The following is a 23,764-nucleotide window of genomic DNA, read 5'->3' on the forward strand; positions in this document are numbered from 1 at the left end:
ATCTCCATCACCAGGCGTGCATGTGGGAGTATAGATAGAAACTGCTCCAATAAACATGAGAAAGGCTTTTAAAACTGATTTCCTTCCCCGGGAACCAGCTTTAAGTGTTATAATCCTGTGGGCTTAGAAAGATGATGTGGTATGGTGAATGGAAATTTCATTGCATTTAGATTTAGAAGAAACCAAGGTTTGTGTCAAAGCTCTAACACCAATTGTATGACGATGGACAAGTCACTTAACCTCTGTCACTCAATTTCCTCGTCTTTATTAGGAAAATACTAATAATATAGTAATATGTAACTCTCTGTAAATCTTAAAGCTTCATATAAATAGGGACTATTATTATTATTGAAGAGAATTCAGAATCAAGAAGCTCTCCTCCCGGACATGTGCTGTGTGACTTTGTGACCTGGGCATGCCCTCTATATGCCGCAGGCAGCTCCCTGTTTATGTCATAGCTGAGTTGTAATTTGCATTTGAGCTGGCAATTATCCATTTTGCCGAATGCCTTCATAGATACGTTTTATCATTGTGGCATCCTATTTAGTATGACTTCCTTGTCAGAATACTGTACCATCAATCCTGTGGCTGTAGGCAAAGTACCCTTAGCACAAAAAAGAAGCTTGATCTATCCAATCTTTAGGCAAGGCATATTGTGCAGTGTAGACAGAATGACTGTATAAAACAAGTCATTAAAAATCTTTCATTTTGAGAACTTATGATGAAAAATGCTATCTATCCCCAGAGAAAGAACTGAAGGTGTCTGAATATAGATTGAAGCATACCTTTTTACTTTATTTTGAGTTTTTTTCTTGTCTATGTTTTCTTTTACAACACGACTATTATGGATATGTTGACTACACAGGTATAACTTTGCTTTCTCAATGGGGGTGGGGAGGAAGGGAGAAAATTTGGAACTCAGAGTTTCAAAAAGGAACGTTAAAAATTGTTTTTATGTGTAACTGGGGAAAAATAAAGAACTAAATAAATTTTTTAAAAAAGAAAGGGAAAAAAGATCTTTCATTTTGCACACGTCAATTTATCTGAATTTAAATATTCATGAAAATTATAGAAAACTAATAGCATGGGTAGATATACCATGACATAAATGTGTTATTTGTATAACAAAATATGCCTAAGTAGGTCACATTGCCCAAAGTATCTTCTCTCCCCCAAGTGATGAATATAGTGTTAATGTTTATTTTTATAGTATATGATTAATTCCTTTTGTGTTTACATTGTAGGATCCATTAGTAGAAATGAAGTGTTATCGACAAATGGCCCTGTTGGCATCTGCCTTTTCTTTCAGTTGGAGTAAATGGAATAAGCAATCAGGTCCTACAAATATGGTTTTTAAGGTATATTTTTTAAAAAGTCCAAGTTCAACCTACAATATCATTACAAAGAAGATACTGTATATAATGCTTTAGGTAGGAGCAGAACAAAAAGGAAAGACAAAGTTAATGTATCCTTTTAAAGTATGAAAAAAATTCTAATTAAAAGCAACTCAACATTTATTCAGCCACTAAAAAGTGTAAGGCCCTGGGTTAGACGCTAAAATGAATGACAAAGATGAAAATGTCCCTAACTTAAAAGGAGTTACTGTTCTACTGGTAGGAGAGGGAAAATAAAGTATGGGCTCAGATACGTAAATAGAAGGGAATTTGAGGAAGGACTAATGACTAAAGAAATCTGGGAAAGTTTTGCAAAGGAGGTGGCACGTGGTGGCACCTTGAAGGAAGATAAGCATTTTGAGAGGCAGAGATCAGGTAGAAGGGCATTCACAGCATGATGGCTTGTACCAGTGCCGAGTCTGGGGACCAGGTAGGAGTCCATTTTGCCTGGAACAGAGAGAATATGAAAGGAACTATTGTGAAAGAAGGCTGTGAAGGTAGGGTGGACCCAGACTGTGCAAGGGCTTAAAAACTCAGTGAAGGTGTTTATATTTTACTCTAGAGGAAAGAGAATTACTGAACATCTTTAAGTTAAAGGAGTGCAGAGCTAGATTTATGTTGCAGGAAGATTATTTTGGTAGATTGAAAAGGAAAGAGATTAGAAGTAAGGAAACCATTAGAGATCTATCAAAATGGCACAGACAAGTGATGAAGGTTTGAAATAGGGTAGTAGCTCTGTGAATAAAGGGGACAAAAGAGGGAAATAATATAGAGATCTTGGTGACTGTCTGTGTATAGGAGGTGAGGGAAGGGGAAAGGTTGAGAACGATTCCAAATCTGGCCCTGGATGATGAGAATCAAAGTTTGAACAGAAATAGAAAAGCCTGAAGAATTTAAAGAAGTAGAGAAGGGAGTGTGGAGGGAGATGAGTTTGAGATATTGATGGAACACATAGGCAGAGATGGTCAACAGACAACTGATGTAGGACTGGAGTTTCAGAGAGATGTTAAGGATGAATACAGAGATTTTTGTTGTTCAGTTGCGACCACATTTGGGCTTTTCTTGGAAAAGACACTATGGTGGTTTGCCATTTCTTTCTCTAGCTCATTTTAGAGATGACAAAACTGAGGCAAACAGGGTTAAGTGGCTTGCCCAGGGTCACACAGATGTAAGTGACAGATGATGAACCTTTCTAACTTCAGGCTGGGCGTACTATCCACTGTGCCACCTAGCTGACTCATAGATTTAGGAGTTATCTTTAGAGAGGTGATAATAAATCAATGGGAACAGATGAAATCATTAAGTACAAAGTATAGCTAGAAAAGAGAACTCACCACAGAACCTTGTGGGATACCTACACTTGGTGAACAGGAGATGATGATCCTGAAGAGGAGGGACTGGAGGAGTGAGGAGGGAGAAAACAGTATCCAAGAGGAAGGGACAGCTGCAAGTGTCAAAAGCAGTAGAAAAGGTTCAGAAGGTTTGAAGACTGAGAAAAAGTGACAATGGGTTTAATAGTTGAGATTACTGGCAATCTTTGAGAGTGCAGCTTCAGTAAAGGTGGAGATGACATAATTATGAGTTATGTTGAGGATCTAAATTATGATATTACCCACCTGGCTGAAGTTAATGAAGATGTACAGAATGAGAGTTGAGGAGGTTAAAATTACCAGGTATGAGGAGCAGCACCTGGGATGGAGAGAAACACTGTGGTCCAGATACTGAACTCTTTTAGAAAGAAAGGAAAGGAAACTGACAGTATATCCACGGGGATCTAGACTGAGTAATATGCTAGGATGGAGTGAATATCAAAAGAAGTAAGGTTGCCAAGAGATGGCAGCCAAGGGAAAGCCTGGAAGTGAACATGGGGAACAAGGGATTTGTTTCCTCTTCCTCCTAATCTGTTCCATCAGGATGCATGAGAGAAAGAGCAACCTCTTATGGACAGGGGGGTGAGGATATAGGGCCTTACCACAGAGAGCCCAGAAACTAGAAGGGGATTTTGTTAATGACAGGAAAAGGAGGAATATTTGCAAACATTTTAAAAATTGTAGTTTAACAAACTTAAAACCGTCTCAGTTTGTCAAAAACCATGCTAAGTCAAAAACTGTGCTGAGATCCCCAAGTGATCCAACTCATTTTATTTAAAGCTGATGTCCGTGGTATCTGTGTCTTGTATACAGTGATTCCAAAACTGAGTCAAACTATATGCCTTTTACATATGGATATCATAGCTATGTTTGTGGCACTTGTACCTCTGACAGAATTATGGGATGAATAAGCATCCTCTCGTTTTCAGAACTGTCTGAGTTAAAAACCTTCAGCATCTTACCAAAGTTCAGCAGCTTAACGCTGGGCACATTTTAATTCAACCTGAATGTTCATAATATCAAATTCATACCAGGAGTGTAAATAGTTTTGAGAAGAGAATTCATAACTGGATAGTTAGAATATAGATAACTTTTTATTTTTGATGTACTTTGGTAGTTGGACAAGTGTCAGTAAGGGTCTACATAATCCTCCACTATTGGGCAGTATGGTAACTTTGTGACTCTTAGAATTCTTTGTCCTTTCATTCTTCTGTAGGCAAGTGAGCTTCTCAAAAAAGAGTATGTTGAGGATAATGAGTGGTCCCTTTATATGTTCAATGGTGAAAGAGCACAAAAACTCAAGATTAATGAATTCAGTGAGGCGTTTTCAGAAGAATTACAAGATGATACTGAATTTCATTCCACTTTGTATCACATGATCAAAGACTTCACTTGTGAAGCAGCAATGGAGAAAATCAGGAGTTCAAGCTACCAATTTATTGATGCCGTGTGCAAACTTCTACTCTCTGTTAGAGTGCTAACCTATTCTTAATGCCTACACATTGTTAATTTGGTGAATCAAGTACACTTGAAAAAAAATCAGGTATTCATTCAGCTCAACATTAAAGAAAAGTATACCTTAAATTTCCCATTAAAGTTATCTGCTTAACATTTTTACATAGACATTTTATTTCTGAATGAAAGCACTATGATAGAACATTTAGGCATGTTGAGAATTTCAACTACCATTGTATTAAAACTGTCATGATTTATTTCTTTAACATTTCACAGTGGATAAAACAGTACAAACTTTCTTCGAAGAGGTTCACTAAAAATCACAGATTTCCTATGTACTTTGAGAAGAGAACAATATTCATTATCTTAGTTTTAGAAAATTATTGGGAACATAAGAATGACAGAAACATTTCTAAAAAGTGGAAGTTTTCTATGTTTCACTTTTTATACTAAAATAATAAAGCAACTGTCCAGAGTAAAATGACTGATTTAGAGGTTGATTTAAAACTCAACATATAATTGCTGTTGCATGTTGCCATTTATACTGGAGGGGGCCCATTGTGTTGAAGTTTGGTATAAGGCCACAGAGTTTGTTGGAGCGACGTCCAGGAGCCCCCTTTCTCAACAGGAGCAGCGTCTACAGGCCTTTGGAAAAATCGGCCTGTGAGAAAACTCATAAAAGCTGCAAACAGCACAATAAACACAACAGAAATCCAGAGGGTTAGATTTGTCTTTTGGAAGGAGGTCTTGAGATCACACGCCCAGGTTGCTCCTATGTCATAACTATGAGGAAACCACAAATACAGGAAGCTGATCATACCAGTGCATTATATCTGCCAGCTATCAATGCTACTCTTGTTAAATATACTAAATAATCTTTGCTATGCTTTATATAATACTCTGTATACATCAGTGCTGACTGTATCATTGCAATAAGCCACAAATTATTTTGCTACCCTCTCCTTAAGATAACAACTTTAAATGAAATTTCTTCCATGAAGAAAATCAAGAGGTTTTTACCTTCTACAAGTATAAAGGTACTACTATTAATAGCATATAATACCTAGCATTTATATAGTGCCATAAGATTTGTACATGTGCACACACACACATTTTCTTTTCAGAACTGAGGGGACTTAGAATTTAAGAGACTTTTTTTAGCCACATTCATGGAAACTAAGCCATTTCTCATCATACCCTGCATATTCATTCTTACTTAATTTTGTTGTTTCTGATTACTATTGTATGTATCCAGGTGTTAACTAGAATTCTAATTCTTAAAGATTCAAGCACTCCCCTCCCCCTGACAAATTTGAAATTGAGTAAGTTCACTTTGTATGATGCCATGCTACTGACCACAGCTTCACTTAAAAGACTGTGATGCAAAGCTAAGTTTTCTGCTAAATAAAACTTCAACAGTTAGATATGTTGTCTGTTTTGTGTTGTTATCTGATTAAGGATATTAAGGTTAACATATTCCTCCTCCATCTTCCCCTCCAATCCTTCATATACACATATACAGAATTTACATCTTTTAGCAAATACACAACTTACAGTGAAGAAACATCCCATCTGGATTGATTTTTCTTCTTTTCAGAAAGGCTTAGCTTTCTTGTTTCCTCTAAAATCTCCTCAGCAGGTGGTTCTGGTTCTTCTTTATCTCTTTAAATAAGTCAGTTTTAATATTTAAGACTATATGAGTTCATCATTTAAGATGAAAATAATGTTAAATTATAGTAGGTGACTATGATTTAAAACATATTTTTAGAAAACTGTGATTACAAAATTATTCTAACAAGTTCTTAACTTTATTTGTGTGTTTGATTTTAAAATCTTTGAGAATATTTTTTGGTCACACTTAACATTTTATAGTATCAAAAGCATGATGGTTCAGTTCTTTTCCCCCCAAAAGACCTCATTAATTTGAAATACTTAAAACATTTTGAATAACTTGACCAGGAAAAGGATTTTATAGAAACATTGGCAGTTTTAAACAAATAATAATTGGTATGATCTTCTGGGAAAGAAAAAGTGCATCAAAATAATATTTAATATTTACATTGCATTTTATGGTTTGCAAACCTCACAAACCCAGGAGATAAATAATATGGTTATTGTTACCCCCATTTTCCAGATCAAGAAACTATGGCTCATAAAGTTTAAGTGACTTGGCCACACTCTCACAAATAGTGTTACTTGAACTGGAACTGGAACTGAGATCATCTAGGTTAAATCCAGTGTTCTTTCCATGGAACCATGCTGACTGTTAAACTGATAATGGCTGTTTTCCCACAGACTGGATTTGAACAAGCAACCTGAAGATTCCTATGCTCCATTCTGCAAACTGGAGGTTGTCATTTCACTAAGCTAATCATGACTAAAGAGTTTTTTAAAAATTAAATCATTTCATTATGTTCACTGAGTAGTATCCATCTATTGGATCTGAATTTTCAAAGTCATCTTTGTCCAGCAACAAAGAATTAGAATACCAGAGTGGGTTGTGGCATTTAACATTTTCTTTTCAGTCTGAGCTGTCCCTAAGGGATCTATAATAAATTTTCTTCGGTTAATTTTTAAAGGAAAATAAGATGTAAAGTCAAAGTCAATTGCATTCCCATATCAAGGAGCACAAATAATTTGGCCTTTTGTTTACATATGCATTCACATTATAAATTTGCATTGCATTAGCAAATCCCCCCGCCATGATTATTAGAAGATATTAATTTTAAAAATCTGTTTTTCATTATAGTTTAAAAATATTTATTCTTATGTTGAAGGGTTTATGTATACTTTCAGTAACTACATTACTACACTTTACTTACTTTGAATCACATTTCTCTCCCTCATCATCAGCCCAAGAATATGTACTTTTGAAATGCTGAAGTGATGGACGGTGCTCACTCTGCTTCGATCCCAAAGTACGCCTGAATAAAAAATAATATGGCTCATTTCACATCACTGAAACTAGTTACACAGCTATTGTTTCACATAAAACCAAAGGAAAATCTGAAACATTTTATTCATGGACAGACCAAGTTTTTGTACTAGTTGACTTTACAAAACTAATGTATCAGTTAAATATTACAGTGTATAACCATACATATTTCAAATACAAATTTACCCAATTAAAAATAGGCATAAATTTCCCAAATAGTGGACAAAGTTATTATAAACTTACCAACTACTTGACCTCCTACTGAAGCGGTCATTTTTTTCAGTTCCTGATATCTTCAGTAATTGAGGTTTGAGAAGAAAAATTAGAATGTGAATTTAATGAGTTTCAAATTTTCCTATCTGAAAACTTTTGCTTTTGAAAGCGAAACTTTAGGAATTTTCTTACCAATCCTGTATTTCCAAAATTTCTGGGCAAGGTTGCAATGCTGACCCTTCGAAGAGACGATGGCTATAGACACACATACACACAGATACACACATGCACACATGATTACGATTCTTTGAAAAATTAAAATTACAAGACTCCGTGATACATTTTAATGACTGCCAGAGATTATTTAGATAAATGAAATCTATTCCAATGTACTGAAAGTGATTTCAGTGAAAGTCTAAACCACATTTCAAGCTGGCATAGAAAATAAAATCTGAATATTTGTTGTGATGAAGTCCCAAGCCTCCCAATTTTTTATAGTGTAATGTCTGCATCTTTTGGAAGAATGCCATATGCAATAATGACATGAGAGGTTTTTTGTAGCAGTCCCAAAAAGAAAACTTTCACATTTTCTCTCTGCAGTGAGCATATTTCCATTAAATATTTGAAGTCACAGAGAAGATTGTAGAATAAAGAATCCTGAAAGTTTTAAAATCTGGGCAATTTGGACTATTAGTGGTTTTCAACTACCTATCTTTGTTGGGTTTGATGTTTTAAGGAACAGAAGTAGACATTATCTAGCTTTCAATAGACCCAACCCCTGTAAAGTCAAATTCTTGATATTCAATTAACTTTGACTAATATAGGAATAAGGAAATGATTATCCCCATCCCACATAAAGTTGTTTGGGGTTTGTTTTAGCAAATGTGAATAAACAGCAAATTTCCAAAATTATAAATTAATCTTTTTTTTTTTAGAAATCACATTAAAATTAAAGAAATGGACTTAATCATTTACTTTCATTTAAATTCTGGTTGTAGTTTCTTACTATGTTTTAAATTCATATAGAATTATGAAAATTCACATAGAATTTATAGAAACATTCAACTTTGCAAATAGTCAGTTTTTAGGTAAACAAAAATATGTAAAGATTTTATAATTTTGATATTTCCTAAATTAACTTGATTTTTGAAAAAAGAATTTATGAAAAATTTCTAGTTACAAAATAAAATAAATTATCTGAAATGTTTCCAGATTTCTAGGTAATTAAAATGTTTAGATTCATATTTTCCAAGGAGATATTCTCTTGTAAAATATTGCTATAATCCAAGCTTCCTTCCATAAGATACATGAAGTATATATGAAGTATACCTATAAAATAAGAAGAGTAAAATTTCATATATGGCTTTGTGGAATCAGATGCACTGTTTTATGAGTATATTTTATAATTTAAGTACTTGTTAGATCTTAGCAATATACAACAGAATCTATTTCATTATTTAAGTGGATCTCTTTTTCTTGTGTACCCTGTTTTTTGGATGCTTGACATCTTTGGAATTGAGTTTTGTTTTATTTATTTAATCTGTTTTTATTCCAAAACTATTACTTCCATAGTTTATAGGGGATTCCTGGTGTGGAATTTCCCCCCCTGGTGCAGGTTGTCAGTTAATCTCCCAACTTTTATAGAGTTACCTAAGGCCATGTTAGAACTTAAAAGACTTAGCTATAGTTATATATCTTCTATGTGCCAAAGGCAGAACTTAGAATCCAGGTTTTCCTGATGCTAAGGCCAATACCCTCTCCCACTGTACATTTTAAACACATGCTGATCTATCTACTCTATGTAAGCAAGACATGTTATTTAAAAGTAACATTTAAGTAAAAATTTAATAGTCATTTGAATACACTCAATGAACTTATTACTTAATGTAATATTCTTGTGAATAATTTTATGAAACAAGTAATTACCCCATAATTTTCTTAGTATCAGCATATACTGAAAAGAAGAATAGATTGGGAGTCAGAAAACCTAAATCCTAGACCAGGCTCTAAGCTAGATGTCTGATCTCAGGCAAATTACTGAACTTTTCTGGCCCTCAGTAGCTTCATTTTAGCAAAATGAAAATATTCTACTACATGGCCTCCAAGGTCTCCTCAAATTTTCAAATTCAAATAGTCTATAATTTTATGCTATCCAGATTTTTATGTATTTGATAAGATTAAAAGATAGTTTATACCAGAACACTGTGGAATAAATAGTATGGCAATATACATCTCATAAACTCTTTGAAATTTCATGAAGCTTTAATTACCTTAGCATTTAGAGATGCTGAACGCTTTTTAGTTTGAGTTTCATCTGAAGGGAAAAGCACACATGTTACTGAAGTTATGTATACAGTTATATTAAAGTTATGATTTTCAAGTTTGACTAACTCCAGTAGGTTCAAATGTCACCTCTTTTGAAAAGAATGAGGACTAAGTCCATACCTTTTGCACCATAAAATTAAATATTTAGAATAAGAAAATATCACTATTACAAGTCTGATAAATTAATACAAATATGAAAGCTGAATAGCCATTTTTAATAAGCAAAAGATCAAAGGATAGCTATGAAGTTTTCAAAAGATTTGCAAACTATCAATACTACATAGAAGACTACCCCAAATCACTAATAAGAGAAATGTAAATTAAAGTAACTGTGAGTCAGTTCACAAATTTCAAATTGACAAAAACCAAAGTCAAAATAGGTCAAAATAGTCCGTTGGAAGGGGCACAGGAAGAGAGGTAACTTAGCATGCTGTTGGTGAACCTGTGAACTGAGTCAACTATTTTTGAAAATAAATTGAACTGTTTGTAAAATAATCACAAGTATTCAACCCTTTGAACCTCATACCTTTTGATAACACTGTTAGGGATGTACCGTAGGGAGGACAAAGACAGAAAGAAAGATGCTTTCTGAATAATCGTAGGACCACTTTCTTTCACATCAAAAACTAGAACTGAAGTGTGTTTTCATCAGTTGTGGAATGGCTGTAGAAACTGTGGAATGTGAATATGATGGACTATTGTTATGCCATAAGAATAAACAAGAATTCAGAGAAACACAGTAGTGAAGAGTGAAAGGAAAGCAACATTCACAATGAGTAAAGTAATGTAAAAGAAAAGAATTAGAATAAATTAGAATAAAGTTGAACACTTTGTAATTATAATGATAAATGTTGGCCCCAAGATATGAAGAAGTGTACCTCCCTCTAATCACTGAAAATTTGGGAAACTCTGGGTATATAATTGTTGGGAATAGGGCATATAATGACAGCTACTGTGACTGTGTCAGTTGGTTTTAACTGTTTTCCGTGGCTACAAAGGATGGGTAACTGAGTAGGTTGAAGGTAGTTAAAAGATATCAGTAAAATTTATTATTTAAATAGATGAAGAGAGGTGCAGAGACAAGTAAGAGTTTTTTTGGAGCTCTCTCAAAAACCTTGAATTATTAATGTATTTTTACTTAATTTGAAGATCTTTCCCATCCATTAATAGGCCCATGTGACCTACTGACATCACATGGAAACCTAAGTCACAAGCAGTAGGAGGAGCTTACTGAACAGGTAAACAGGTAGGGTGGAACAGAAGTGGAAGTAAGTGAGAGCAGTCTGAGGAGAGGAGAGGAAAGGAGAGGAGGGGAGAGGGGAGGAGAGGGGAGAGGGGGAGGGAGGGAGGGAGGGAGAGGGAGAGGGAGAGAGAGAGAGAGAGAGAGAGAGAGAGAGAGAGGGAGGGAGGACACAGGCAAGAAGACAGCTAGGATTGTGAGTGTTTGTTGTGGGAAGGCCTCAGCAAGATGGGGAAGCCTTGGGAATGGCAATGTCCCCTGCAGTGATAATGTATATTGACTTCTTTGTTGCTATGATGGATTAGGTTTTCTGGTGTTGGGATTTGACTTTCTGGTGGATGAATAAATGTTTTTCTTCTGCCTTCTCTATAGATAGTCTGTTCTATTTTGTGATTCAGAACCATGCCAGCATATTCATAGTCATTGTCAGTGCTGTGAATATTGCCTTGGCAATACATTTGGCATCATGAACAGGACTGGAAGGTATAAAATCTCTATTTAGAGACAGAAGGACTTTAGAGGAAGAAATGGATATCCCAGGATGGGAGAATTTACCTTCTTCCTCCCTAGCAAGGGAATGGGCTAAAAGCATCAGACTCTGGGAACTGAGGTTATAGAAGGGAGAACCTAGAGATTTGGAAAGATGTTTGTAAGGAATACCAATAAAACCAGGGAAAGAACCGGCAGAAGAGTGTATGAGAGGCTGGATTTTATTAACAGGTTACCCATATGTATATGTAAAAGAAGAGATGAGCTGCTGAAGGAAGGAATGAAAGGAAGGAAAAAATTCAGATGGAAAAAGAGTTATCTAGTTTGCGTGGAAATTCTCAGCATTTTAGCTCTCCTTTAAAAGAGCAAACTAGAGGGTGCCAAGTGGTAGAAGAAAAATCTGTTCATTTAGCTCAGAAGAAGAAGCAAAAAGCTGGCCAAAGGAGTATGCATGCAGCCCTTGTACAGGCTGAGCCTAGCTGCCATGGCGACTGCCAGGAGAGTGCATGGGAGGAAAATGTAACAAAGTAAGAGGTGGAAAATGAAACAATGTTAGAGGAAGATGCTTCTCAGGAAGAAGCATGCCTAATACTAAGACAAAAGCAGGAGAACCAGGAAGGCAACACAGTGATTAGGGAGATAATTGAGGATTTTACTCAGCAAGAGTTCACGGATACATTGAGTTGGTTCATCCAAAGGATAAGAGAATCATTAATATTTTGGATAATGAGAGTCGGCCCAGAGGAGTCTCAACAGAGAGTGTACAAGGCTTGAAATTCATAGGTATTAGTCAGAATCCTCTTGTACAGCAAGCTTTTAGAGATTACTATATGCAAGGAGTTAACAACATGACCAATCTATTAGCTTTAGCAGCCGATGAATGTGATAGGCAATGTGCTACTGACTCTATGTGGCCTAGTGGAGATAGACCTTGGAATTCAATTAAGGACTCTGTGTGTGTGTGTGTGTTTGTGTGTGTGTGTGTATGTGTGTGTGTGTGTGTGTGTTCATCCTTCATTGCTGAAGAAGACCATGCCATCAGAGAAATAATGGCATGACTTGCACTTGACTTTGTTTTGAGTGAGGGAGGGCTGTGCAGGTCACCAGCCTCACTTCTCCTCCAGAGCCATCTGAATCCAGTGACCAGATATTCATCAGGATGACTGGAGATGACCCAGGATGAGGCAATTGGGCTAAAGTGACTTGCCCAAGGTCACACAGCTAGTGAGTGTCAAGTGTCTGAGGTGAGATTTGAACTCAGGTCCTCCTGACTCCTGCACTGGTGCTCTATCCACTGCACCTAACTGCCCCACTTAGGGACTGTATAAGAAAATTTAAGGAGGAGGTAATGAAGACTGCTATAATGATCAGAAACACAGATGTGTACTATAATACCCCCTTAGCAGTTTCCCATATGAATATAATAGTGAAGACAGCTCCTCCTGCTTAAAAGCACCTAATTCTGACTCTACTAATTGGGGAGACAGGGCACCCTCTTTCAGAGGTGCTGGCCAAGATTTCACAGTTAAGTGACTTAGGAGACTGGGGAAAAGATAAATTTCCCGGAGAGAGAAGAGTAAAGAGCCAGCAGATTCAAAGTCAGACTAGACTGAGAAGAAAAATATGTTTACTGTTCTATTGAGAACAGGGGTAGATTTGGGAAGCATAGATGGTATTCCAACTAATGAACTATGTAAAAATGTACCGAGAAAAGGGACTTGATACCAGATGGAATAGAGAAGTAAGAACTGCCCCTCTAGATCTTCTTGAACCATTGTATCCAAGTTTGTCGCATCTTCAGGGAGAATAGGAAATGGGCCAAGCCCCAGCTTAGATTAAAGAAATACACAGACAGGATTACAGGCCCCATATTAATTTGACCATATATTGGAAAAATGGATCAAATACTGTAACTAGGGCATTAATAGATACTGGAGCAGAGGCCTCCCTTATATATGGAAACCCTGATAAGTTTAAACATGAAACTCCTATCATCACCACAGGACTGGGAGAGGCTGAAATATCAGCCAAACAAATTAAACTAACAATGAAAATTGGACAGTTACCGATAAAAATATGCCATGGTAACTACCCATTCCTGAATACATCATTGGAATAGATATATTGAGAAGTATGACTCTAAATTTACCTGAGGGGAGATACCAATTTGTAGTAAGAAAGATAGAAAATAGTAAAGTTTTAGTGGGAAACATAAAAATGGACCCAATCACTTCACCTGAACCTTCTGAAGTGATTACTTTAAAGCAGTATCATGTGCCAGGTGGAGAAGATGAAATTACCAGTACTATAAAGGGATATGTTGAGGCAGGGGTGTTAGGTCCTACAACCAATTGATGGAATAATCCTATCTGGCCAGTATGAAAGTCAGATGAGGCAGGGAGGATGACAATGGATTACAGACAATTGAATAAGGTCACTGCTTCCTTGTGTGCTGCTGTTTCAGATATAGTTACCGTAACAGAAAGGATCCAAAAATGTGATGGGACTTGGTATGCAGCTATTGATTTAGCTAATGCTTTCTTAACTATCCCAATAGATTCTAAACAATGGAACCAACTTACTTTCACTTGGCAGGGCCGATAATATACTTTTACATGCTTGCCACAAGGATATCTGCATAGCCCCACTATTTGTCATAGGATTTTGGCTAACCATGTGGATGAATTAGAGCTATCTGGTATACAGCTTACCCACTACATAGATAATATTATGATACAGGGAAAAAAATGTAAAAGAAGTGGAGAAGAGTTTGATACTTTTAATTGAGCATATGAAAAGCAAAGTGTGGGAAATTAAGCCTGCAAAGATTCAAGGGCCAGCTCATACCTTAAAATTTTGGGGGTATACAATGGAATAAGGGATTGCAAGAGATTCTCCTGCAAGTCTGACAAAAGATTCAGGATTTTCCTATTCCTACCAATAAAAAAGAGGTCCCAAAATTTATAGGATTATTTGAATATTGGAGGCACCACATTCTACATCTAGGACAGATTTTGAAACCCTTATATAAAGTTACTAGGAAAAAAATAAGAATTTGACTGGGAATTTGAGCATAGTAAAGCATTTGAAGAAGCAAAGGCTGCCATACAGTTAGCCCTAGATTTATGGTCTATGCAAAGTGGCCTGGTGGAGTTACAGTGACTGTACAGGACAAATATGCATACTGGAGTTTATGGCAAAAACAACAAAGTCGAAATGTACCCTTAGGATTTTGATCTAGGAAACTCCCTTCATCTGGAGTTCAATATACCTCATTTGAAAAGCAGCTCTTAAGCTGCACATTGGGCTTTGATAGACTGAACAACTGACTCTGGGCCATGAAGTAATAGTAAGGCCTGGAATCCCAATTATGACCTGGGTAATAAGCACCCCAACTTCTCACAGAATTAGACAAGCACAAGAGGCTAGCATAATGAAATGGAAATGGTAAATTCGAAATAGATCTAAAACAGGCAAAAGTGGAGTTTCTGCTCTACATGAATCTATAGCAAACATAGATACTGAAGGAAATGGTACACCCCCTGAACCAAAGCAATAGTTGGTACAGTCCTTGGTAAAATGGAATGAGGGATAGGCTGGATTGACTCAAGAACAAAAGAAACATGAATGGTTTACTGACAGGACAGCAAAATATTTGGGCCACAAAGAACACTGGAAAGTGGTAGCCTATAACCCATATACTAGGCAGACTTTGGTAAGTACTGGGATAGGTGGAAGTAGTCAATACACTGAACTTATGGCAGTACATCAAGCTATCAAAACAAGGAAGATGGTGTCATATATAATAGAAATATTGTATCATAGCCAGCTGTGAAAGACTTAGTAACTCTGATCAATAAAATGATTCACCACAGCTCCAAAAGACTCATTATAGAAAATGCTATCCACCTCCAATTAGGGAACTGATGAACTCAAAGTGCAGAATGAAGCAGATTTTTTTTTCTTTATTTTTCATGCTTTTTTTTTTTAGAAAATGGGTAATGTGAAAATGTTTTGCCTGACTTCAGAGTATAATGGGTATTATGTTTCTTTCTTTTCAATGGATGGGGGAGGGAGTGAAGGAAGGGAGAAAATTTGGATGTGAAAATAAAAATAAAATAAATGTTACTATCTTACGCCTCCCCTGAACACCAACGTTCTTATGGCATTTCATTCATATTTACAGATCAAGGCTGTCGTGTGAGACTATTTCTTCAAAAGTTAGTGGATAATTCAAACAAGAGATTCTACCAGGATTATTCGTAGTATTCTATTGAGAATAAGACTGTTAAAATTTGATCAGTGGTAAGTATCACTTAAATCTATCCAATGTAACCTTATACATTTGTTTTTTACTTTAAACAATAAGACAATCAGAGGCCAGCTTCATATATATCTTATAATATGGCATTTGCTGAGGACTGCTATCTCCCTGTCACACCTGCCCTATCTACCCATTTCACCCACACCCATCCTTGACTCTTCAGATCCTTTCAGTTTGTTGCTTAAGCATGTCATATGTCTTTCTGGAGAGCACAGAATCATATGGTGTAGGATCACATACAACATGATGCTGGGGTTCCCCCCCCCATTTCTTAGCACATGCATGGAAACAGATGCAATAATAACCTGGGCCAAAAGTATCCTAAAGGAACACTAGTATTAGCCAAATGTTCCATAGTCAGTATATCTTCCTTCCATTCTGATGAAGCTAGTAGGACATCCCTTCCATTTTCCCATAGAAGCACCTTTTGACTGTGAAAATAACATGGCTGCAGAAGCAAGAGTTATTAGTAAAGTCTCCATCATAAATTATTATTTCAAATATATTATAGGAGGATGAATGCAGACTGTTAGAAAAACATAAGTGAGGAAGTTTTAAAAATATTTTTGATTACCTTCATTTTCAAGGGCTCTAAAAGGCCTTTCATTCTGAAGAAGAGCTTGTTTTAGCTCTTCTAATTCCGCGTGCTCTTTGGCATACATTCGCTTCAAGTTTTCAACATGCTGAATCATTACTTCTACTGCTTTACTGACTCGGCTTTCCTGGGTAAAAATGTTTAAAAAAAATAGTTCCTTTTTGTGAGGTTAAATAGGGGAGGAGACTATGCAAGAAGTCAAAATGGAAAAAAAACCACAAAACTACTTATTTCTCATTTAAGTCTATAATAAATATCAACTTAATTCACAACAAAATATCACTAATTAGATCCTATTTAACTAACATTTTTGGACTCCTAAACACTTTCTTCATATCTCTGAGGTAGGCAGTGGACACATTATCTCCATTAATTAAATTAAAGCTAAGAACCTTGTCCAGGGCTAGTAAGTCGTAGAATGGAGATTTTGACCCAAGTTTTCTAATTTTAGCCTGCAGACACTTCTGAGATCCTGAACCATGAATAAATTTATTAAATATAAGGTGGCCTGAAAGTCTTGGAGCAGTTTTAAAACTGGTTTAAGACTTTTAGGCTACCCGGTATTATAAGCAGAAGTATAATATCCTGTATTATAAGTAGGTCCTTAGAAGTCACCAAATCCAAGCCCTTCATTTTATAGATGAAGGAATTGAATCCTAGAGCTGAAGACACTTCCTCAAGATAAACAAACAAAACAAAACAAAAAAACCAACTAGTAAATAGAAGAGCCAGACTCCAACACAGGTCTTCAGCCTCCATATCCAGTGTTCTTCAATTAGAGTTTGGAAGACTTTGAAATCTCAACTTATATGTCATTCTTCCCCCTCCCCCTCCAGTACTTTTCTGCAAAGTTGAACAGGTTATTGGATGTCAAGCAAAAGGAGAAAACAAGGTTAATACTTAATTGCTTCTTTACCCCTTTAAGAATTGCTATGTTTTGAAGAATTCTGTCATTAAGTCTGAGTTATCAGAAATGAGCATCCAGAGTCTAGCACTGGGGGGAATAAATTTTGGTTCCAATTGGATATTTACATGATATTTTACCTACTTAGGAAAAAAAAGGAAACAAAACTTTTCCCACCAGTAAACTTATTTCCTCCCATGCTATGTTCTTCTGACTTCTATTTTTGTGACCCAGTTTCTATGCTAAGTTCTAGTCTCTTCCTACTGTTATCTCCTGTACTCATCCCTAGTCTACCCTTCTACTGACCCTCTGTTTCCCATGGGTGCAATTTTTCATCTTGCATATCTATATTCTTCCAGTAAATGCTAAAATAAATAAATCTGTGTTATGAATTCCATATTTATAATTAATATGTTCTATATTCAGAAATAGAATGACATAGTGGCTAGAGACCCCTTCTGGAACCCAGAAAACCCAGGTTCAAGTCCTTCCTCAGATAAATACTAATCATGTGACCTTTAACCTCTCAGGGCTCTGGACAGCTGCCTAAGACTAAGTTATAGAGAAGGTGCTGAACTACAGTGGCAGAGGAAGTTCCCTCTACCAAGTAAATCACAGGTCTCTTCTCTACTCCTATTCCATATTTACCTGAAGTCAATTCAACAAACACATATTATAAATTTACTATGTGCAAGGTACTGGAGATACACAGATTTTTAAAAGTCCCTGACCTCAAGAAACTTAGCTTCTACTGTAAAGGTATAAAATGGACAAAGATATATTAAATACAAGGTAATTTAAGGGAAGGAAGGTGGGAGGGAGAGAGAAAGAGGAAAAGAAAGAGACAGTTAGTAACTAGATCAGAGAATCTAGAATCAGATCCTTTACAAAAGAGGAAGAATCTTGAAGTTGGGTATTCTGAGAGGCAGAAATTAGGTGAAAGGGCATGTCAGGGGAATAGCTTGTTCAAAGGCAAAGATAGAATTCAGAGTTTAGCGAATAGCCAGAAATCCATTCTGTCTGGAATACAGACCAGGGGAATAAAGTGAAATTAGGGTGGAAAGATAGAGTGGAACCAGATTGTTGAGGTTTTCAAATACAAGGCTGAGTTTGCATTCAACCTGATTGGGAACAAGGCAGTGACATGATCCTATTTGTGACTCAGCAAGATTACTGTGGCAGCTATGTGGAATTACTGGGATTTGTTGTTCTTGTTGTTAACAATTAAAAGGAGAGGCTGGAAGCAGAGAAACTAAGTTAGGAAGCTGATGAGAAGTACTACAAGCCCAAACTAGATGTGTGGTTATGTGAATGCAGAGAAGGGACAGCTATAAGAAATGATGTGGAGGGAGAGTCAATTAGATTTGGCAGTCAGTCAACCTAGAAAACATGTTGAGGAGAGAATTTTAATATCATTGGACTACCTGAAAACCATGATTAAAAAAAAAAAAAACAAACCCAGACATCATACTTCAAGAAATCATAAGACTGCTCAGATCTCTTAAAACCTTAAAACATGGATCTCATTACAACAAAATCTCTTTTAAAAAAGGGCAAAGTAGAAACAGAGAGTATCTACCAGCCATTTCCTGAAATAAACCCTCATATGAAAACTTCCAGGAACATTATAAACCAAATCCAGAGCTTCCAGGTCAAAGAAAAAAAATACAGCAAGCAGGGAGAAAGAAAGAATTCAGATACTGAAGAGCCATAGTCAGGATAAAACACAGTCTAGCAGCCATCACTATGAAGAAGCAGAGAGCTTAGAATATGATATTCCAAAAGGCAAAGGATATAGATTTACAACCAATAATAACTTACCCAGAAAAACTGAGTATAATTCTATAGGGGGAAAAATGATTTTCAATGAAATAGAGGACTTCTAAGCATTCCGGATGAAAAGATCAGCTATGTCAAAACTATAAAGTGAAAGCGTAGGAGTCAAGAGAAACATAGAACAGTAAATATGAGCAAACAATCATAGTGACTAAAAAAAGATAAAATGTTTACATTGTTTATGGAGAGATGACACATGTCCCTTCAAAACCTGATCAAAGAGCACAGAGGAAATCTAATTAGAAAAGGCTGGGAGTGGTTGTTAGGGTTTTTTTTAATGATCTTGAAAGAAGACTGTAATATAAGCACAACAGGAATAACTTAAGAGAGAAAAGGGGAGAGTAAGGACAGGGAAATTTTCTTACATAATTGGAGTACACAAGAGAAGTCTATAAAAACAAAGGGAAAAGGTTAAGGAATTTAATCTTATTCTTATCTGAAGTAGTCAAAAGGAAGGATACACACACAGTTTGGTATTGAAACACGTTTCATTCAACAGGAAAACAGATTAGAAGAGGGGAAAGGGAAGAAGGAAATGAGAGGACAGGTAGATTAATGGAGAAACAGAACAAACTCTAAGACTGTACAAACATATTTAGAGCAGCTCTTTTTGTAGCAGCAAAGGATCGGAAATTAAGGTTGCTCCCATCCTTTGGGGAATGGCTGGACATGCTATGGTACATGGTGTGATAGAAAAACCATTGTGCCATAAGAAATGATAAAGGGAATGGTTACAGAGAAGACTTGTATAAACTGGTACTGAGTGAAGTGAGCAGCACCAGGAGAACAACTTATACAATAACAATAATATTGCACAGACAAGCAACTTTGAAAGACTTAAAGATGATGAGCAATGCCATGACCAACTAGAACTCCAGAGGGTTCAGGATGAAACATACAAGCCATCTTCTGGTAGACGCGTGGTATAAATTGAGACTTTTTTTGGACATAGCTAATGCGTTGTTTTGACTAGATATAAAATACTTGTGGATATGTATATGTCTCACAAATATTTTGTTCTTCTTTCTCAATTGAGGAAGATTTTGAGTGTAGGAAGATTTTTCACTGACTAGAAAAAATAAGATTTAATTTTTAAAATTTAGATATTAAGAAAAAAAATAAGGTCTTCCTGATACCAAGATTAGCACTCTACCTGCTATAGTATACTGTTACATATTATAATCATTTTTGTCTATGTCTTATGTTTCTTCCAAAAGTAGGAGAGAGGGCAAAAATTGTATTTACATATTCCCCCACAGCTTCCTTTATAGCAGGCACTCAACATATGTTTGTTCAATTGAACTGAAATGTAATATATGCTTTGGGAGATTATTTGGCCAACAATTTTTATGACTGCATTAACCCATCCCATGGTAAACATTTTATAAAGAGTAATTTAGTACTTATAACTGTAAGTCCCATTCTTTCCGTTATGAATATAAACATAAGCATTTCTTGCTTCTGGAGAGTGTACAGGATCATTGGCTTTAATAGAATCATGAATCTTATAATAATAGATCTGAATTTTTAGATGGAATGTAGATTCTTATTTTTCTTGGGGAATGAAATCATCTTTAGGTGAGAAACAAAGCCGGAAAGTAAGATTCCTGAGAGCAGGGACTGCCTTTTATGATGATGATGAGGATGATCCGAGCACTTAGGACGATGCCTGGCACATAGTAAGTACGCAATAAATGTTTGTTCACTGACTGCTTGATAATTTGTAGTATCCTGTTTAAATCTACTCTCCTCTTCAACTTAGAAAAACCATTTGTACTTCTGCTTGCCTGATGTGCTGTCCCAGAAACTGCAGCTTTATATACATAAAATAAAAAAGAAAACTTCAGGGCTACAAAGCAGTGGCGTAAACTAAAGCTCTTATACTGAGCGTAACACTAGCACATGTGTACCATGTGGCTGTAAAAAGAATATTTTTTAAGGAAATTTCAAGTTCAATACTTTTGTGTTACATATCCCACATTCTGTAAATATATATGCAAATCTAAAAAGATACTTTTCCTGACTTCATCAAATGTTTAATAGCTCCTTTGTTTTCTTTTGTTGTTCTCTATCTCACAGATAATGTCCATCCATAAACCAGAAGGGAGGGTCAAATTGCCCTGGTGCTGTAGAGTAGATAAGGACACTTTACCAGACCTAAGCCCTAGGCTGTTATATAATAATAAAGGCCTAGAATTCTCAGATAGCCAAAACTGAGCCCAGAGACCCTGTCCTAGCCAATACTGCCTCAAGATCTCAAAAGACACTGATTACTCATATCAGAAGCAAGGCCTCTTCTACCTAAAAGCAGACGAGCTGGATCTACTGAACCACAAAAATGTTGGTTCTTAGGTTGTTACGTGTATGTAACTTGAGACTCTACAGCTGGAGAGGAATATGCCCCTAATCTGAAAGTACTTGAGGTACTTTTTAGATTTCCTGTACTCCCTGATGACCTGAGATTCAGTCAGTTACCATATCCTTCTACAAAAGCCTTGCTTGCATCCATGTGTAGCAGACTGGGTTGTGCTTTCTCTTTGGTGGTGCACATGTTTACCACATGAACGTTTCACTTACAAAGCATTTACTACTGAGTGTTACAATAGCAAGCGGGAAGAAGGATTACTTCTCTAGCCTCTGAAAATCAGCCCTTCAAATCCAGTACAATATATATTTAGACAAGAAAAATCCTCATAGATTTGGACAGAGAAATTCTTAAAGTTTCAAATTGTAGTGACTATTAATTTGGATAATTTAGCAACTTGGGAACCCAAAGCTTTTAATTTATTCCACTTGCAAAGTGCATAATGTAGAATTACCTGATTAATGGCTCCCAGCATCTCTGCCTTGTTAGCAACTCTGGTTGTGCACTGGTTAAGGAACTTTAAACTCTTCTCCAACTTCTTAATGATTTCCTGGGCTTGGTTATCATCTTCACAGAGAGTTACTAAAGACTGTATAAAAGGAAAATAAACTGTTATGTATGGGGGATAACAAATGTTGCATTTCAGACAAACAAGAACTTGAAAATGAGAAATATAAGAGTGCTAGAGGTACTTTTTTACATGGCTCCAAAAAACAGCTTCAAAATTACAAGATGGAAGAAGTATGGCTAGATAGAATTTTATTTAAAAAAATATCTGAAAGTGCTGGTTCACTTTATTATAATATAATATGTTAATAATAATTAAAATAAATTAATATATTATAATAGTATATATATTACAAAGTTATATTATAACTATATCATATTGGTTAACATGATATAAATAAAGAGTAATATATAAAGATATAATTTTATCTTAGCCTGCATTACAACAGGAATGGTTTCTGTCTAGGACTGGGAAGGTGACAATCCCAACTGTATTCCAGTGGGGACAGATTTTATCTGACCAATAGTTTTGTATTTAGTTTTGGGTGCTGCCATTTAGGAAGGATATTGTTAAACTGGAGAATATACAAAGGAGGTAACTAGGACAGTAGAGGACCTAATGATCACATGCCATGAGGATTATCTGAAGCAAATGGGAATGTTTAAGCTGAAGAGATGATTTAGGAAAGATGTGAGAGTTATCTCTGAGTACTACAGCACTGTTGCATAAAAGAGGAATTAGATGTGGTCTCACTAGCTCCAGAGGGTAGTACTAGAAACAATGTGTGGAAATTATAGACAGGCATTTAGACCTGATAGAATTTCCCAAGCTTTCTAGACCTGATGAATATCCTAACAATTAGAGATATCTAAAAATGGAATGGGTGGCCATAGGGCATGGTGGGTTCCTCCTCATTAGAGATCTTGAAGTGAAAGCTGTGTGACTTTTTGAGAATTTCATAGAAGGGATTATTGTTCAGATATGAGGGATTAAGATGGTGGAGAGAACAGCAACATATATTTATATTGCGCTACATGGTTACCAAGCTACTTTAAACATATTATCTCACTTGATTCTCATAGCAATTCTGTAATATGGGCAGTACATGTCTTTCTCTTATTCTTCAGAAAAGGAAACTGAGGTTCAGAGAGGTTAAGTGACTTGTCCAAAGTTACACAGCTAATAAATAGATGAGCAAGGTCTCAAATCTTCTGGCCAAAAGTCAAGACCATATTAAATACTTTACACAGGGTTAGGAAGACTTTGGTTTAACAAGGGTTTATATGAGTGATATATGTAAAGTTCTTCACAAACTTTAAAGTGCTACAAAAATACTAGTTATTTTATTCAAAGTGACATTATACTATGATGCCCTAGAAGAAGCAAAGGAATAATATAACTGGATAGTGCCATATTACAAAATTTTCAAATTTGAGCCTAGGATAGTGCTTTGGATTAGTAGATGTATGTTAAAAAGTTGGTAACTGAATGTTAAATGAATTAGTCAGTTGATCAATGACCATATTTGGCCCCTTCATTTTCTTTTATTCTCATCTACTTCTAGTGTCAATGGTCTAGGACCTGATCAAGTGAAGTTGTTTTTTCAGTCATTTCAGTTGTGTCCAACTCTACGTGACCTTATTTGGGGTTTTGTGGGCAAAGACACTTTAGTGGTTTTCCATTTCCTGCTCCAGCTCATTTTACAGATGAGGAAACTGAGGAAAACAGGGGTAAGTTACTTGCCCAGGTCACAGTTGGTCATTGTCTGAGGTCACATTTGAACTCAGGAAAATGAGTCTTCCTGACTCCAG

At 36.0% G+C, this 23,764-nt stretch overlaps 2 protein-coding genes across 6 annotated transcripts in view; one reads left to right on the forward strand and one right to left on the reverse strand.

Moving 5' to 3' along the window:
* The window catches only part of DNAI7 (dynein axonemal intermediate chain 7), a 79,450-nt gene extending 73,809 nt beyond the window's left edge, over window positions 1-5,641 (forward strand). For all 5 annotated transcript variants that reach the window (XM_072653468.1, XM_072653469.1, XM_072653466.1 and 2 more), the window contains 2 exons: window positions 1,245-1,358; window positions 3,981-5,641. In XM_072653468.1, coding sequence (XP_072509569.1) covers window positions 1,245-1,358; window positions 3,981-4,256 — 390 coding nt within the window. In that variant the 3' untranslated portion in view covers window positions 4,257-5,641. The remainder of the gene's footprint in view (window positions 1-1,244; window positions 1,359-3,980) is intronic.
* The window catches only part of IRAG2 (inositol 1,4,5-triphosphate receptor associated 2), a 118,316-nt gene continuing 99,004 nt past the window's right edge, over window positions 4,453-23,764 (reverse strand). The window contains exons 33-40 of the mRNA XM_072650555.1: window positions 21,900-22,034; window positions 16,320-16,467; window positions 9,638-9,681; window positions 7,560-7,622; window positions 7,398-7,447; window positions 7,042-7,143; window positions 5,774-5,881; window positions 4,453-5,002 (exon numbers count right to left, since the gene is read on the reverse strand). Coding sequence (XP_072506656.1) covers window positions 4,759-5,002; window positions 5,774-5,881; window positions 7,042-7,143; window positions 7,398-7,447; window positions 7,560-7,622; window positions 9,638-9,681; window positions 16,320-16,467; window positions 21,900-22,034 — 894 coding nt within the window. The 3' untranslated portion in view covers window positions 4,453-4,758. The remainder of the gene's footprint in view (window positions 5,003-5,773; window positions 5,882-7,041; window positions 7,144-7,397; window positions 7,448-7,559; window positions 7,623-9,637; window positions 9,682-16,319; window positions 16,468-21,899; window positions 22,035-23,764) is intronic.

Source organism: Notamacropus eugenii, chromosome 3 (genome assembly GCF_028372415.1).
Source record: "Notamacropus eugenii isolate mMacEug1 chromosome 3, mMacEug1.pri_v2, whole genome shotgun sequence".
In the NCBI taxonomy this organism is placed as follows: Eukaryota; Metazoa; Chordata; class Mammalia; order Diprotodontia; family Macropodidae; genus Notamacropus; species Notamacropus eugenii.